This window comes from Lissotriton vulgaris, chromosome 6, assembly GCF_964263255.1.
Source record: "Lissotriton vulgaris chromosome 6, aLisVul1.2, whole genome shotgun sequence".
NCBI lineage: Eukaryota > Metazoa > Chordata > Amphibia > Caudata > Salamandridae > Lissotriton > Lissotriton vulgaris.
In genome coordinates this window covers 514,009,921-514,027,072 of record NC_141694.1, presented here as the reverse complement: position 1 = coordinate 514,027,072, position 17,152 = coordinate 514,009,921, and the positions used below count along the sequence as shown (strand labels likewise).

Genomic DNA, 17,152 nt, shown 5'->3' with positions numbered 1-17,152 from the left:
TTTAATGACAATGCAATTCAATCTGCAGTGGAAAAGAACATTTTGAAACAGCAAACAATTCTATAATTTTTACCATTTAGCTCCTGTAGAGAATACACATGCCCTAATATAACTATGAGTCGGTGGGAATTAGGTTCCAAAACAGCATTGTAAAACACATGGGGCCTGATTTGTGGGCATACACTTCCTTTCTGACACCCAAATTGTCACTCAGTACAGAGGAAAAGGCAGAGCTGCCCATAATGAGGAAGGGAAGTAGTAGGTGTCGGTGCAGCACTTTGCAAACTTCTGCTTACACTTTTAAAATCAGGACATGATACTGATTTTGTGAAAGGAAGAAGGGACAGGAATACATCATGGGGGCAATAACTTACCAATGTTTTGCGGAGGCCTGATAGGATAAAAGAATACGTGAAAGAAGCGGACAGGTGGACTTCAGAATAGATCGGGCACCAACATCTATTCTAAAAAAACAGTTAGTCTCCAACAGAGACTTTTCGTGCTCCTCATACAATTGGCTCTTGTCCAGGTGCTGAAAAATGGGCAATTGTGCTGTAAGAATTGGAAAACGAGATCTGGCCTTCTCCACAGATAACTATGTTCCAGAATAAAGACTGAATTGGCCAAGCTAGTTAAAACTGGGAGGTGATAACTAAGGCTGATGCCTGGGTGGTTTAACTGTTTAACATGTAAGCAGCAACCTCAAGGTCGAAACTAAGTGATCTGAGGTTGTCAAGAAAAAATTACCCAGGACACCAATGGCAGGAAAGTAACTCTAGTTGATGGCATCCGGAATAGACCAAGATAGTTGCGGCTCAATGAAGAGGACTGAGATCCCAACAAAGCTTATAAGTTGGATCTTGGTACACAGGAGAAGATTTGGGGTAGCTAACAGCAGGAACACTGGATAATTTTTCATAAAGCATTGCGAACAAGAAACTGGGAAGTGGAGAGACGAGTGAGGCTCTAAAGACACAATGTGCCAAATAACGTACAGTGGTTGACTAGCAATGGGCAAGTATGGCCTTTTTGCACCCCAAGACTAGTGTAAGATAGATAACACAGGTGCTATTTTAAAAAGGTAGTTCCCTCATTTGCATGGGAGTGTGGTCCTATGCAAATCCTGGAAACACTTTGCCTTCACACCTGTGCGGTATTATGGATGTGGGTGCAGAGGATAAGAGATCATCAGGACACGCACTGATTGAACTCAGGGGCAGCCCTCTGCATGGGCAATGGGGGTCCATGGACCCCTCCCAGACATCCTTCTGCAGTTGGTTGCAAAAGGATCTCTGCCCTTACCCCTTTAGAATTGCAGGCAGGTGCTGCCTCCACAATGAAGAATTGGGTAGCTGTTCAAACAGCCACTCTGCGTTTCACTAACGCACTGCACCTAGGGCCACTACAAGTTCACAGATGCCCTTGGCGCAGCACAGTATCAGTAACAGGGTGCAACATGACTTATTTACTTGCAGCACACCAATTTGAAGGTGCACTGAGGCAGTACCAGGGACGGGGCACCCTATATGTGTAATATGTTACAATATGTTACTCACTTGTCTTAACACTGTGCAAAATGGATCAAAAATGATAGAACCTGTTTGACCAGGGCAATTGATCTGTGGCTGGCTCAGATGTATATATTTCTTCATGTTCGATTAGGGGAGGAAACGCAAGGCAAGGAGGAGGAACATTTAGGCAATGCATTTTCCCCTTGGAATGTAAGCATCATGAACCGAATTCAAGGACTAACGGTCAAGGCTGCTGTGGTATTTTAGAGTATCATTCAATGTACAATATTTCATTATACCAGTGGCGCCTCATAATATTGGCATTGAGGGGGGCGACACACTCACACATATACACACACATTAACCCACACCCTTTCATTCACAGACACACGCACACCCATTCACAACACTCACAACAAATTCACACATTTATACATGCATGCACTCACCAAACATTCAAAAACATAAAACCTACATGTCCTGCAGCTCCTGGAGTGGAAAACCTCGGAGGTCCCTGGAGGTTTGGAATTGCTGTCTTCCCTCACTCATCACAGAGTGAAATGGGGTCAGTGAGACGGCTAACCCCACCCCACACTGTGAAGAGGTGTTACTGATTGACCCTCAGCCATGGACACTTCAGTGCTTAAAACTTAAGCACCCAGGTCTGAGGCAAGCAGGGACCTTCCCCCTCGTCATGAGAGGGAGGGCCTCAAGGCACTTTTGCCAGGCTGAGGAGATCACAAGAGGCTGGGAAATCCTCAGTCTGGTAAAGTTGAGCTCAGGCATCCAGAAGCCTGCGCATTTAGGGCATGTCAAGCCCCAAGCTGACTGACCCGAACAAGAAGAGTGTCTGTTAGGCTAGCCTTTGTTCAGCCTGACAGACGCCCTTCTTCTCTGAAAAAGTTGAGGGGCGTGGCCTCATCGCCCAAATGGATGAGCCGTGGCTGCACGTCACTGAGAGCAGTATAACTCCAAGAGGAAGGTTTTTCCAATCTTGTCACTATCTTATACTTGCAACTTTGTCCCATGCATCATAGTAGGTTTTCAGAGTCCCCCACCTGCTTAATGTGTTTATTTTGGAGGTCGCTTCCTGTAACAGGGTCTCTGTCTTTGTAACAGCACCAGGAAACCATTAAAAATCTACGGCACTCTTATTGGGAGAAAAGAAAGTTCTGATGCAGCAGCCAGTGGTGAGAGATCTTCAAAAAACATATTATTATGCTGATATTACCAACCGAGACTGAAACACATCCACTAATTCATTTATTGGATGGAAAAGCCCCAAACCTGACAACTTTGCAAATGGCAGACTTTAAAGACCCCAAACCGAGAATACAGTTGTTAGTATTTAAAAGCTCTGATAAACCAACATTTTGCTACAGTACACTAAAGCTAGGAACCAAATCCTTACAGCAAAAGTATCATGGGATGTACATTTTTGAATTATTAGGTTCATGTTAACCTTGAATTCTGATAAGGAAAATCAGAAGGTATGTCTGCATTGTTGTTTAACCAGACCAAAACAAATTAAAGAAGCAATTTAGCAGATTTAGGATATGCTTCTGGCATTTCCTATTACATTTCTGCACAAAGAACTGTTTTGAATTGGAATTTTTAGCAGCTAAAGAAATATAACACCCAATACACTTTTATAAAATCTATGTCAGAGTAAGGTTTGTATCCCCAGTTACAAGGATAGTATAACTGTAGCAAAATATTGGTCAATTAGTACAAGCATTACAAAGCACATTAGTTCTTCCTCTCTTCATTGGTCCCATTCACCAGCACCAGACTTACGTGTGTTGTTCATAAATGGTGCAAAATCTGGAAACAGATAATTTAATTAAAGATGGACATCAATGCTTTTAAAATGCTTACCTGATATGCTTGTGCAGGTTAGCTTGATACAGAATTCAGAATAGCATTCCTTTTTCCCTGGTGTACAATTTCAACTTCACAATCAATAGTTATTTAAATTTTAACATTGCATTCATACCTACTTCACTGGCTATGCAGTCCCAGGTGATGCAGTTATAATTTTTACATTTCATTCATATCTACTTCTCTGGCTCTGGAGTCCCAGGTAGTGCAGACTTACGATTATACTTTTATACACCTCAAGTATAACTCCACCATGGTCGGTCCCATGGCCAGATGCGACAGGAGGAGGGTTATGCATGGGACTAGCTACTCCCATATGTAAACAAATCCTAGCAACAGGAACACTGACCAGAAGGCCAAATAACAACCTGACCTTGGGGAGAGAGGCATCTTCTTCACGGAGAGCTATGATGCCTTGTGAAAGTCAGAGATCCCTGGGAAGCCATAAAGCTGATCCACCTGTTTTCCACCAAGACAACACCCATTGGGACATGGAATGTTAAGACCATAAGCAAGACAGCCCACGTGGCAGCAGAGATGAGAAAATGTGACCTTGCCCTGCTTGGCATCAGCGAGAACCGATGGACACAGTCTGGACAGAAATGACTGGCTCCAGAAGGAAAGCTGATGTATTTTAGACCAATGGAAGAGAATGACCCACACACTCAGGAGGGAGCACAGTAGTTAACGTCAGCAGCAAACACAGCTGTGATTGGATGGGAAGCCCACAGTTCCAAAATCATCACAGCAACTTTATTCACAAAGATAAAGAGGATCAACATGAGATTTATCCAGTTCTATGCACCAACAAATGACTGCAAAGAAGAGGAAATACAATAGACTTCAGGCCGGCCAGGAGAAAATGCCTTGAGAGAGACATCATCATACTGATTGGGAACCTCAATACCAAGATTAGAAGCGACAACACTGGGTATGAAGAATTCATGGGCAACCATGGCCTTGGAAACATGAACAAGAATGGTGAAAGGCTTGAAGATCTCTGTGCCGTCAACAGTTTGCTAACAGGCAGTAGTTTATTTCCACACAAAAGAATATACAAGGCAATGTGCGTGTAACCAGATAATTCAACAGAGAATCAGATTGACCATGTTTGCATTGCCAAAAAGTTCCAGTGGTCCTTGCAGGATGTGAGTGATGAGAGGAGCAGACATGGTGTCAGGCCATTATTATGTCATGGCCAGGCTAAAGCTATAACTGGAGAATGCATGGATGGAATCGGCAAACAAATGCCAGCAATATAACACCACTCCCCTCATAGATGCGCATAAACAGAGTTAATACTCAGTCACCCTCAGTAACACGTTTCAAGTCCTGTAAGAACTAGAGGATGTCAGAGAGCCAGTAGAAAGTCAGTGGGAGAAGATCAAAGAATCAATGACATCAAACTGCCAGGTGGTACTGGATTCCAAGAAACACCAGCGTAAATAATGGATCTCCAAGAGACACTCTGCAAAATCCAAGAAAGCAGGAGTGATGGGTGGAGCACTTTGAAAAACAGATGAACTAGCCCATGCCGCAGTCTCTGCCAGAAGTACAGTCAGCTGGCAAGGACTTGCCAATCAACTGAAGTAGATTACCCAAGGAAGAAATATGGCAAGCCAACAAATATCTGAGACCTGACAACATTCCTGCAAGGACACTGAAGGCAGACATTGGAACATCACTAGATATGCCGGGTCTGGTGGCTTAGTGGACTAATGCATTCGCTGTAGGGGCCTTTGTTCGAGCTCATGGGGACTGGTTCAAATCCCGGTGGGTCTACTCAGCCTTTCATCCATCCTTCAGAGGGTGATTAAATGTGTACCACTGAGTTGGGTAACAATGAACATCTGTTATTATGTGCCAAGATACCCTTCTGAGAGAACATATGCTTTATACATTTATGTTATGCTCTTCCCCATGTTTGGAAGGATCTGGAAAGAGGAAAAGGTGCCTTCAGACTGGAAGAAGGGATATCTAATCAAGATCTCCAAAAAGGTGACATGAGTAACTGCACAAATTTCTGAGGGATAACTTCTATCAACCTGAGCCAAAGCATGGACAGAGAGACCTTTTGTAAACTCCTCCGCCACTACAGTGTGCCAGATAAACGTGATAGAATCATCAGGAACTCTTACAAGTGAATGGCCCACAAGATAGTACATGGAGGACAACTCACTTCCAAGTGAGACTGGAGTCCACCAAGATTCTTTGCTTTTGCCTTTTATCTTCCTGCTGGCCACAGTCTGGACCATGAAGAAATCCACAGCAAAGAGAAGAAATGGGACCCAGTGGACACGTTGGACACAGCTCGACAACGCGGACTTTGCAGAACCTTTTCTCCCATACCCACCTGAAGATGCAAGAGATGCAAGAGAAGACCAACAATGTGTCTGCCACATCAGCACAACTTGGCCTCAACATCGGAAAAACCAAGATCCTGAAGACTAACACAGGCAGCACAACGGCAGTCACTCAGGCAGGCGATGAACTAGAAGAGGTTGAGGCCTTCACCTATCCGGGCGGTGTCATAGCCAAGCAGGATGGCACAAACATCGACGTCAGGGCAAGAATCTGCAAAGCAGGGGCTGCATTGATTCAGCTAAAGAAGATCTGGAGCTACAAGGACCTAATGCTGCAAACCATGGGCAGGCTTTTTAACGCCAACGTAAAATCAGTCCTTCTTTATGGAGCAGAAACTTGGAGTACAGCAGTGACCACCATCAACAGTCCAGACCTTCATCAACACCTGTCTGAGGAAAATCCTTCAAATCCACTGGCCAAGCATCATCAGCAACAATGACCTATGGAGGCAGACTTCTCAACTTCCTGCTAAAATCATGAAAAAATGCAGGGGTTGGATGGGTGATATCCCTTGTAAGTCTACATACTCCACAAGGAACCCTTCAAGGGAAAAGGAAAAGAGGAATGCCAAGAAACACCTGGCGCTTAGACCTCGTGGCTGACTGCATGGAGATGGGTTACATCTGGAGTCAGATTTAAAGAAAAGCCCAGGACAGAGATGGCTGCAGAGTCCTGATTGATGATCTATACCGCAGGAAGAGGAGGCATAAGTATAAAAGCTACTCAAGCAGCTTTCATTTTTGGTCCCAAATAAATCTGACAAAAGATATCTTAACGATAGCCATATGCAAGCAGTGCAATGGCCATGGAGTGTTTCAACAGTTCCCATGGGTTCAGTTGGGAAGCTTTGAAATATAATCACATATAGGAATGCGGACACTCAATGGGTCTTATAATAAATTGCTCACAATCTCCAGTGGGTCCAGTAATTGAAGGCAAGGGGTAATTGGGACTATGAGTACCTCGGTAAATTCAAGGGCCTGGACAGTATCCTCCAGGGACTAAGGTAGCTCAAAGAAGCCAAAACATCCACACAAAAAATGTGATCAAGAATCAGCAATAACCAGATAAACTTTATGCAGTAAATCTAACCCGCCCAACTATTCTTATACACTTAGGGTCGAAATTGTATTGGCATGGTTTTCCCAACCACTGGAGTTATCGTACCGGCCATTAATGAGGCTGAATTACTGTTCGCATTAACAAACTTTTCATAAGTGGCAATAAAGGTAATACTTCTCCTTATTGAATGGTTTTACTTAGTTTTCAGTAGAAAGCAGGTTGGGACATCTTGGCCACCAATGCAGGAACTGCTCCGTCTCTCGGCCAAAACTTCAGTGCCCAACATATTATGAACATTTTGTTATGTAAACTCGCTCATACACAGAAAATATTTCCTTCTGTCGCTGGTCATATACTACCAAATACATTTGCTATGGATCTTTGACTAGAAATTATGCTTGAAAAAAAGATTTTGCAATAGCACTTTTCCTTTAAACATATTTCAGAGTGCGTTATAGATTTGTGTAGTAATGAAATACTACATATGTTATTTAACTACAATTGTCTGTGGGGGTGGGTATAGTAAATGTGAACAGATTTTACTGATTAGATCGAAAATGTGAACTATTATATTTTAAACTGGGTACTAATAACACCCCATTTAACCAATAGGAGATAATTAATGTGATATATAGAACTATATGCATGCATATAAAAATAAAATGTACTCCAGTCATAACATTCCATCTCTATAAACAACTAATTCTATTGTCATATTTCCCACAGACCAGGAGGTTCCCATTCAGGCATTACCTGAAGCATGCCTCAGGAAGTACAACCTACTAACTGTAGGGTCCCAGTTCTATACTTCGAACAGGGCAATAGTCACAGAAGGTCAATACGCTGCTTGAGTATCCCAAAAGTGTGGTAATACCTAAGTAAAACATTAGGGAGATATATCCTTCATACATAAATGATCAAACAATCAACAAAATGTAAAACAAGATTTCAACAGGTACTGGGCACACGTATAGATAACAATTATGATAGTACAGTAATTAGAGACAAATACGATTGACACCGGTAGTCTAGTAAAGCCAGTATGTTATGCTTTATGTAGTTCTTTTTTTCAGATTTCACAAACGCCAGCCGATACGTGTTTCATCAACAGGGCATTGCTGTGACTCATCAGGGCTGCAAGCGGCGCGGTGCTTGATGTGGAATCTGGATCGATCCCGCTCGACAGCTTGGCAGCAACCTATTATCCTAGGTTACCTCCAGTCAGTCGTACCCGACTGCCTCGTGTGTTGGACTACTCCGTCTTCATACCCTCCATTTTCTCACATCCCTTCAATTCCGTACGATCACCGATTCCACATCAAGCACCACGCCGCTTGCAGCCCTGATGAGTCACAGGCAATGAATGCCCTGTTGATGAAACACGTGTCGGCTGACGTTTGTAAAATCTGAAAAAAAGAACCACATAAAGCATCACATACTGGCTTTACTAGACTACCGGTGTCAATCGTATTTGTCTCTAATTACTGTACTATCATAATTGGTAACTATACGTGTGCCCAGTACCTGTTGAAATTTTGTTTGGTGTTAAGGCCTCCCACGCCTCTACACTTTTTAGAGGTTTAGGGTTCCCCTCTACACTAGCAGCACCGTCTAACCACTTCTTCTTGTCCATCCCCACATATTACAAACACACTGTTAATGTGCTATGGCATCGAAAAAAACATTTTTAGTGTTTGCATGATTTAGCTCATCGAACCACTCGTATTGGCTTTTGCAGTGCTTAAAAAAATATATTACCAGGGTCCATTTGAAAACCACATAACTCAGATTAATACTGTGGGGAATAAGAGATAAAGCATGCTTTCTATTTGAGGAAATATTTTGTTATCCCTAAAGGAATTCCAATCGCTAAATAATAATAGATTAAATTCACTATTGGTACTGGACAGGTAACCAAACTAGCCCAAGAATATATGTGTTGGTTCCCCTAAAGGCATTCAGACCACTCAGGCAGTGGCTTAAACCACTACACAACAATGAATTACACTAATCATGTAATCTCATTTGAAATCGTAATGTAGCCATTTACAGAACAGAAAAGCTTACATATGAATTTCTTTGAAATTCTATTAAAAACGGACACAGAATATCTCAATGAGACAAAGAATACAAACGGTGCCCTTTATGTCAGCAAACATAGATTTGAAGGCTCACTCTGCAAAAGCGATAATTACAGAGCAAAACCTCAAACTGTCTAGCCACTCCAGAGGCCTTTGCCAAAAATCCATTATACAAGATTAGTTTTCAGCTTCAGACAAGCAAAGAAGGGGCTGAAATATAAAATATCTTTCACGGCAGCAAAGGCTTCACGCCTCCCCAAAGACTAGCAGTCTCCTGAAAGACCTAGAAATATCACAATGGCGCTAACTGAAAATAATTGAAGGTTTTGTGAGCATTTAATGCAACAGCACGGGCAAAACCAAGCCTTACATAACTAAAAGCGGACAGCAAACCAATGAACTAATAAAAACGAAGAAGTCCAAATTTCGAATGCATCACTGAGAAAATTATTTTCTTTAGTGGCTCTGAAATGTATACTAGCATGAACAGGAGTGAGGAACGTAACAATACCTTACTACCAACAACAATGTAACAATATCGCATTAGTGAAATATTTAGAAATCCTGAAACACATTAAAAACCATACTGAAAGGTTTTGTTGAAGCCATAATAATTCTGACAACTACCTCATCTCAGAGAGCCCCTTTCTAAATCAAATGCTAGGACAGGAAAATAAACATAATATCTACTTAGAGTTTGATGAAGAAATCTATGCCCACTGTATTGCTAGTCAGATCTCATTTTTAAATTAAATAGTGGTGGATCTTTTGTCTTCTATTTTATACACAACAAATATATGTTTTTTAAGAGTGGGACTTAATGCTTTTTTAGACTCTACTTCAAATAGGCTGTGTGTTGGGTGTAAAAGGAAAAGAAGCCGAATAGTTTCTTGCCAAAAATATGATGCTCCTACTATAGCAATGCACTGCAAAGAAAGCACTCCCTCGCCGGTGGAGTTGTATACTAACCCCTTCGCCGCGGGGCTAATTCCCCCGCGGCACGGGCGGAGGAGGGGCGTGCACGGCACCACCGTACTCATGACGAGCTGAGCTCGCCATGACTCTGCCCACTTAATGGAACAACCCGCACACGAGGGGAATTAGCCCAGCGTGTGCATTGCACTGCCGTTATGACAAGCTCAGCTTGTCATGAGCCTCGAAGAGGTTAAACACCTAGTAAAAGCATGAGGACGAGATCGAAATAAGCCCCTGAAACATTCTACATGTAGTAACAAAAGGTGCACCAGACATCTAACGCTTAAAAAGTCATAAACTGTAGGTGGCCAATACTTTATACCAAATTATTAAGTCTGGATATGTATTTATGAAGTGTGGCATGCAGCTGTGGGAAGCTCACACAGTAGTAGTTTTAGAGGAGAAACAGAGAAGCTGTTGTGCTTTAGACAACTGGCAGTTCACGTGGCTGAGGTAAATAAGATGGCAACACATTTTGGCCGAAATGGCCAACCAAAAACCATGAAGGATGTGCACAAGGTATCAGAAGTACAGTTTTGCACAACTTGGGACAATAGTACAATTTTTGCTCTAGGCAAAGGGAGAGAACGTTAATCAAGAATGTACGTATGTTACAGTACGCAGATATCAATTCTCCCGGTTTGCAGGCGCTTTCCCATCATTAAGAGATACATATCAACACCATGTTCTGCAGAAGCTGAGCAAAAGAGATGTGAAAGTCACTCTGAGCTTGAGGGGGAGACAATACTAAAGATGAAAGACAAAATCTAAGCAAAGCCTGTGCGCTGATCAGAAGGTAGGTCAGATGCTCCAAATCCTGCTGAGCATCATCAAACTGATCTGACGAGTCCAACTTGTCCACCATGCAGGTCGCCGCCCCTGAAAAGCTAGGATACCTTGTCATGGAACTGCACCAAGTAATCTGGTGCAAAGGCAGTCCCTCTAAGATTTAGATAAACAGGGAGCATAGTGGGGCAGCATGCACTCCTTAGCTTAGTAACCAACCAGGGTCAGAGTGACTTTTCAACATGTATACTGCTGTTGGCTGCCCTGACAGGCGGATAGGGCTTCAGTCGGTGCCTCTGATAGCCTTTGCTGCTTTGTAAGGAAGACTGGTTCTGTCTACTGAGGGAGGCAGATTCTTCTGAACGTCGTGATTAGAATTGCTAAAAACTAACTCAATAGATTTCCTCTTCAAAAATGACCCCTATACCAAAAGGGAATGATGATCAACCGCAAAATGAGTTTGATAATGAGTGTGCCTTTACAGACAAGGATTATAATAGAGGCACCTACCGGAAAAGCTGGCAAAATTGGTTTGGTGTCTCAGTGCCCACTGAAATTGGACTTTGCCTGCCAGTTCAACAGAGTTTCTGTAGCAATAGATGATTTGATCTATGAAGCCAACTTATCATCTGGGCACTTGACACCTCTTCCATGGACCTAAACCACTGGATGCAGCTAAACATGCTGCCTTGTCATCTAGTACTGGGCAAGCATGGAGTATTCACCGTTCCAGGGATAACTAGAGACACTTGCATACAGACACAGAGGGCGACCTGGAAACAGAACGGTTACTAGGTAATGTGCCTCTCTACCTTGCTTGTGGAGTGGGTCTTGGAACCACGCCTGAAGGCCTGTACTCACCTCCTACTTCCTTTTCCTGGCTATTAAATCATACATCTATGGTAAGACAGTTGGACCCTCATTCAGCCAGGCAATACAAGAGAACTTTGCACCAATGGCAGCAGAAAGTGCAAGCATTCATCAGATGCCTGTTTAACAAATAAGAGATGCGGAGGGTATGCAGGTCAGATGTCATAAATGGTGGGTGGAGCAGCACAGGTATCTTAAAGACATAGTGTCACTGAATAAGTAAACTAAGATATCAGAATAGAGAGAGATGGGATGGTGAGAAACTAGATAAATAGTCACATAGAAAAACGGGGCCAGAGTACAACATAGGAAGTCACTGAATGAAGCAGGGTTGATCCAGACCATAAGGCAGAAAAAAGAAAAAGTGCAGAAGTGCACATATCGAAAGTGTGATACATTTTTGCTGCAAGCCTGGGTGCAGAGTAACAGGCACTCAAAGCTCTCTTTTAACAGACAATGAAGTAACTTCCTGTCCTACACCTAAAGTGGCATGGGACCAAAATGTTGCAAACGGGAAAGGGCTAAAAAACGACTGTAATTTCCCATTACCTAAGTAATCTACTACAATTTCTGAGACTCTAACAAATCTGGATTTGGTTATCCAGGTTCATATAGCATCTTAGACAACACCAGACATTTCAAATAGTTTTCTGAAAAACAGGGTTGTTTCTGTTGTTTCCAATCAAGTTCTTTATGATAAAAAGCTGAGCCACTAAATGGAGGTATATTTGACATCCAGTCTAACATGTTGGTCCTCTCCTGAACATTCGCACTTGCTTCTGAACCCCCCACACCCTAGCTAACTGATGGGAAACCACTATGCTTACCGCCCACCCACTCACAATTTGACGATGAAAACATAAAATGCAGTGCCATCCTCGACCATACTTTGTTTCCTCCATCAGTGATTTTGAATATTTTTGCTCGCTGCAAAAGAGAAATGGCTGAATGAAGAAGAATCAAGGTTCTTTTTCGTGATCAAAGGGTACAAAAGATGGCAAGATTAAGAAAGGCACTTCATTTCAAAGTCATGTCAGTGGCAAGAAAACCCACTGCAACCTTAAACTGCTGCTGGCTGCCATAGTTAGCGCTGTGGCCTCCTAAACAGCGTAACATGTTTATCTCACTGCTGAAAATGTGTCCAATAGGTACACACTAGTCTGGTATCTTTGAATAGTTAAACAAAGAAACAAAATATATGGAACAAAGAAACGGGATATATGGAAGCTGTATAGTTATTCTTCACTATATACCTCACTGATGAAATACCTACACTGCTCTCCTTCACTTTCATGGCTTTAAGAAATGAAAGCAGCCTTAGACAAGCCGGTTTTTCCAACGATTTGGCAATAACAATTTTAGAATATATTTTGCTTTAAACAGTGCCGTAATAAGAGGTACATCTTTTTAATAGTGTAAGAGGTTTGCTTGAGGCATTATGGAAATGCGTTGTACTACATTCATATGCTGAATACACAACAAGCTTGACTTTTAGTCACTGCTGAGGAAGACAATGGTGGTCAGTTAAAAAAAAGTATCTTTTTTATCAATGCAACCTTTGGCTCTTACCATAATCAGTAACAGATTTAGGTGCACGCTGCTCTGTCTCTGTGTTGCGTTTCTTGTTCCTGGATTTCCATGCATGATAGACCTTCAGACGCCTGTGGAATTCCTCTCTGCATGCTGCAAGCAACTCAAGATCTAGTGAACAAAACAGGAGTAAGTGAAATACAACAGTTATAACATCATTGCAGTCGGATTTTAAGGACTAAGAAATATCACTCTGACATTCTTCACAATGTGTTTTGATCAAAGCTGTTAGGTTCTATCCTTAAAAGACTGTGCTGGGGCTTGAAGCATCAAGGGACACAGGACTGCGAACAAAAAAGGCGTATGGCATACAAGTACCTATGTATTGAATACGTTTGAAAACTTGCAGTGATTTTTTTCTTGGAAGAACTTGGATAGATCTTCAAAAAGTATGACCAAAGGAGAACTTCTCTTAATGTTAGCGTTGGTATTTATTGGACAGATCACAATCTTAGATATTTCTTTATCCTGATGAGCACAAGACAACTTTGAAAGTGCAAACTATCTTACAGTAACTATCACTATCAATGGTCAAAAAAAATGGGGCCATATCCCTTCAAATTTTTAGCACTGTCTCTTTGTTATTGGAAGCTCATCGATGAAGAACCAGATGGCGCAAATATGTAATAATGATCTTTTTAAGGAGCACTATCAAGTCTACAGCAACGGGAAGCCAAAAACTTACATTTTTCAGCTTTACCATTCAAGTCAGTGTCAAATACAGGACAGAGGCTTCTTAATATATTGGACTAAGTTATCTTTGTCCAAGGCACACAAAGTTCACAGCTGTACCGTTTAGATTTTGAAAACAGATGAGAGAACCGCATGAAAAGATTTTGCTAATTGAACATTAAATAAAACCTGAACTATGTTAAATAATAACACAAGGAATGGAAAAGTACATGGCTTAAGACGTCAGATCATCTTAAGTAAACACTTTGAAGACTGCCAGGTGTAACTGGCTTTCAAAGCTAAAAAACTTATGAATAACCATGTTTTTCACTTCGAATGTCCAATCATAACTCACCGCATGAAGTATTGATTGCATCACGTAGTTCTGCATATTTCCACTTGCTCAAATCGTGCTTCTTTGTGACTGAAACTGTCTTGGTAGCTTGAACATGGGCACCCCTACAGATAATTGTTAAAAATAATAAAGTATCATAGTTAGAAACACATTTTATTAATTAACAATTAAAAAATATATTAACACAACCATGGAGTCTTTCTTTTTGCAGCCAGAAATGTTTTAGATTGGCACTGGCAATAATACAAAGTGCAAAGGGTACTCTCAACCAAACAATTGCTGTAGTGTTCTTACGTCATCAAGTCTGCCTATTTTAGTTACAAATTGATCATTCACGGAATAAATTCTCAAATGAACTTTCTCGTCACCAGCTTTACTTGTCAGCAAAGTACAACAGATACACTTAGCAGAAACCTTGATTTACATATGAACTTCACAAAGCTCACAAAATCAAATTTAAACCTTAACAGGTTTTTAATGAGAATTTCTACTTTTCATTGCAACAATTGAGGGAACCAGAGACGTCGGCATTCAGCTCAGGAGTAAACAATGTTGACATAATTAGCCATTAGTAGAACTTGTAGACATTTCTGGCTTAGTTTTATTTTTTTTACCAAATGAAAATAAACTGCTAGGGCTTCAGCCCCTCACAAATGGAGAGTGAGCAAGATGGGCAAAAGGTCAAGAGGTGTGGGTAATACTGTGGCCATAATGTAAAAAAGCTAGAAACTATAGTAAGCTAGGCCAGCCTGTACAAACAGGTCATGGAGTAGTTATTGCCTAGGAAAGCATTCTGGGGAAAATGAGATCGAACAATGTGTTTTAGAACTCACTTCTTCAAAGAAAAAGGAAAGCAGTCAAAGGTTTTATAGGCCGTTCTGAAGAGGGCTTATGTTTAAGAATCCAACAAAATCAGTCCAAACTGTGCATTTCTAGTGCAATTTCAAAAGGAAATTGGCAACATTTTAAATGATCCACTTATATAATTTAACAAATCTTCCATAATATTAGCACTTCACCCCCTTCATTTTTCTATTTTCTGCCTTTTCAGTAGATCAACTTTCATATTATAGTCAATAATCTACTTGCAAAGAAAAAAATACAAGTCTTTCATGATTTTTTTCCTAGAGTTTTATGTAGTGTGAACTTGACCGCAAGGTATCAGAGCGCTTTACGTGAGCACTGGTTGCGTTACAGACGGACATATTCATTTTTGTTGGGCACTTTAGAAGATATATCCCTTGGATTAGAGCAGGGGTCTTCAATCTGTGGAGCTCGACCCCCAGGGGGGTCGTGGAGGCCTGGGAAGGGGGTCGCAGATTGTCAGTTTGCCTTAGTGGCATCGGGCTGATTGAGGGTGCTCACAGCAAAGGCCTAATTCACACCGAGGTGTGAAAAACAACAAAGCCTCATTAACAAGTAAAAGGTCTTTTAAAGACCTGGGAAGTACTGGGGTGCAGCTTTGTGTGTGTCCCTGAAGGTGTTTAAGCCCGGCTCACATACACAAGGAGTGGAAGGGATGGGGGGCAGGGGAGGAGGCTGTAGCCCTTTGAGTTCAATGGACGTTGCACGCCTGGAGCTGTGGGTCATGCCGGTAAAGCACAAAGCACGAACCCTCATACCTGGCGCCTGTGCAGGAGAAATGTGCCAGAGAGTCTGTTTTTCAGGTGAGATGAAGTAACACCCTGTCTGCTCCCCGCCCCCAGCAGGGAGGCACAGAGATGCCCTCCCATGAGAGAAGAAGAAGGAAGAAGACGCAGAGAGATACTGACCCACCTCCGCTCCCCCCCATGAGAGAGGCACAGAAAAGGTGGGTGGATGAATGGATGAAAGGGTGGATGGATGAAGGATGGATGTATGGATGGATAAAAGGTTGCATGGATCATGATGGATGGATGTGTGAAAAGGTGGGTGGATGAATGATGGGTGAATGGATGGATAAAAGGGTGGATGGATGAAGGATGAATGAATGGATGTAAGGATGAAAGGGTGGATGGCTGAAGGATGGATGGATGGATATGTGAAAAGGTGGGTGGATGAATGATGAGTGGATGGATGGATGAAAGAGTGGATGGATGGATGAAAGGGTGGATGGATGAAAGGGTGGATGGATGTAGGGTGGATGGATGATGGATGGATGGAAGGAAGGTTGAAACAGTAGATGGGTGAAGGATGGATGTATGGATGAAAGGGTGGATGGATGAAGGATGGATGTATGGATGGAAGGATGAAAGGGTGGATGGATGAAGGATGGATGTATGGATGGAAGGGTGAAAGGGTGGATGGATGAAGGATGGATGTATGGATGAAAGGGTGGATGGATGAAGGATGGATGTATGGATTGAAGGATTAAAGGGTGGATGGATGAAGGATGGATGTATGGATGGATAAAAGGTTGCATGGATGAATGATGGATGGATGTGTGAAAAGGTGGGTGGATGAATGATTGAAGGATGGATGGATGGAAGGGTGGATGGGTAAAGGATGGATGAAAGGGTGGATGGATGAAGGATGGATGTATGGATGGAAAGATGAAAGGGTGGATGGATGAAGGATGGATGGATGGATGGATGTGTGAAAGTGTGGGTGGATGAATGATGGATGGTCTAACAGGCGCATTTATGGTTGTCGATAGTTGTTGATGATTAGGAGTACCAGTTTCTAGAAACTTTTGTTGGAAGGGGGTCCTTAAGCCTAAAAATGTTTTACAAGGGGGTCTCGGCATCAAAAAGTTTGAAGATCTCTGCATTAGAGAGAGCTTAGTTACACTGACTTTACAGACAGTGCAATAACAAGTAGGTGTCATAGCTTTCCACAGATCATAAAATGCCCCATATAAGATAATAAGAGTTGTGACGTCACACAAGCAAACCAGTGGTGTCTGTGAAATACAAAATAATGATACAACATTACAGCAGCAATAATCATCCCAGGTCAATCCGAATTATCACTTACATATCAGCTTGCAATATTTTGTCAATGCATTTTGTCCAAATAATGTTTGC

The 17,152-nt window shown here is 42.0% G+C and overlaps 1 protein-coding gene across 7 annotated transcripts in view; it reads right to left on the bottom strand.

Moving 5' to 3' along the window:
- MYO6 (myosin VI) overlaps nt 1-17,152 on the bottom strand; it is a 924,144-nt gene that overhangs the window by 27,831 nt on the left and 879,161 nt on the right. For 4 of the 7 annotated variants that reach the window (XM_086926523.1, XM_086926525.1, XM_086926526.1 and 1 more), the window contains 2 exons: nt 14,148-14,251; nt 13,100-13,231 (listed from right to left, as the gene is read on the bottom strand). In XM_086926523.1, the coding sequence (XP_086782649.1) occupies nt 13,100-13,231; nt 14,148-14,251 (236 nt within the window). Of the gene's footprint in view, nt 1-3,308; nt 3,336-13,099; nt 13,232-14,147; nt 14,252-17,152 lie in introns of all 7 variants that reach the window. The other 3 variants (XM_086926522.1, XM_086926524.1, XM_086926527.1) reach the window with 1 other exon arrangement.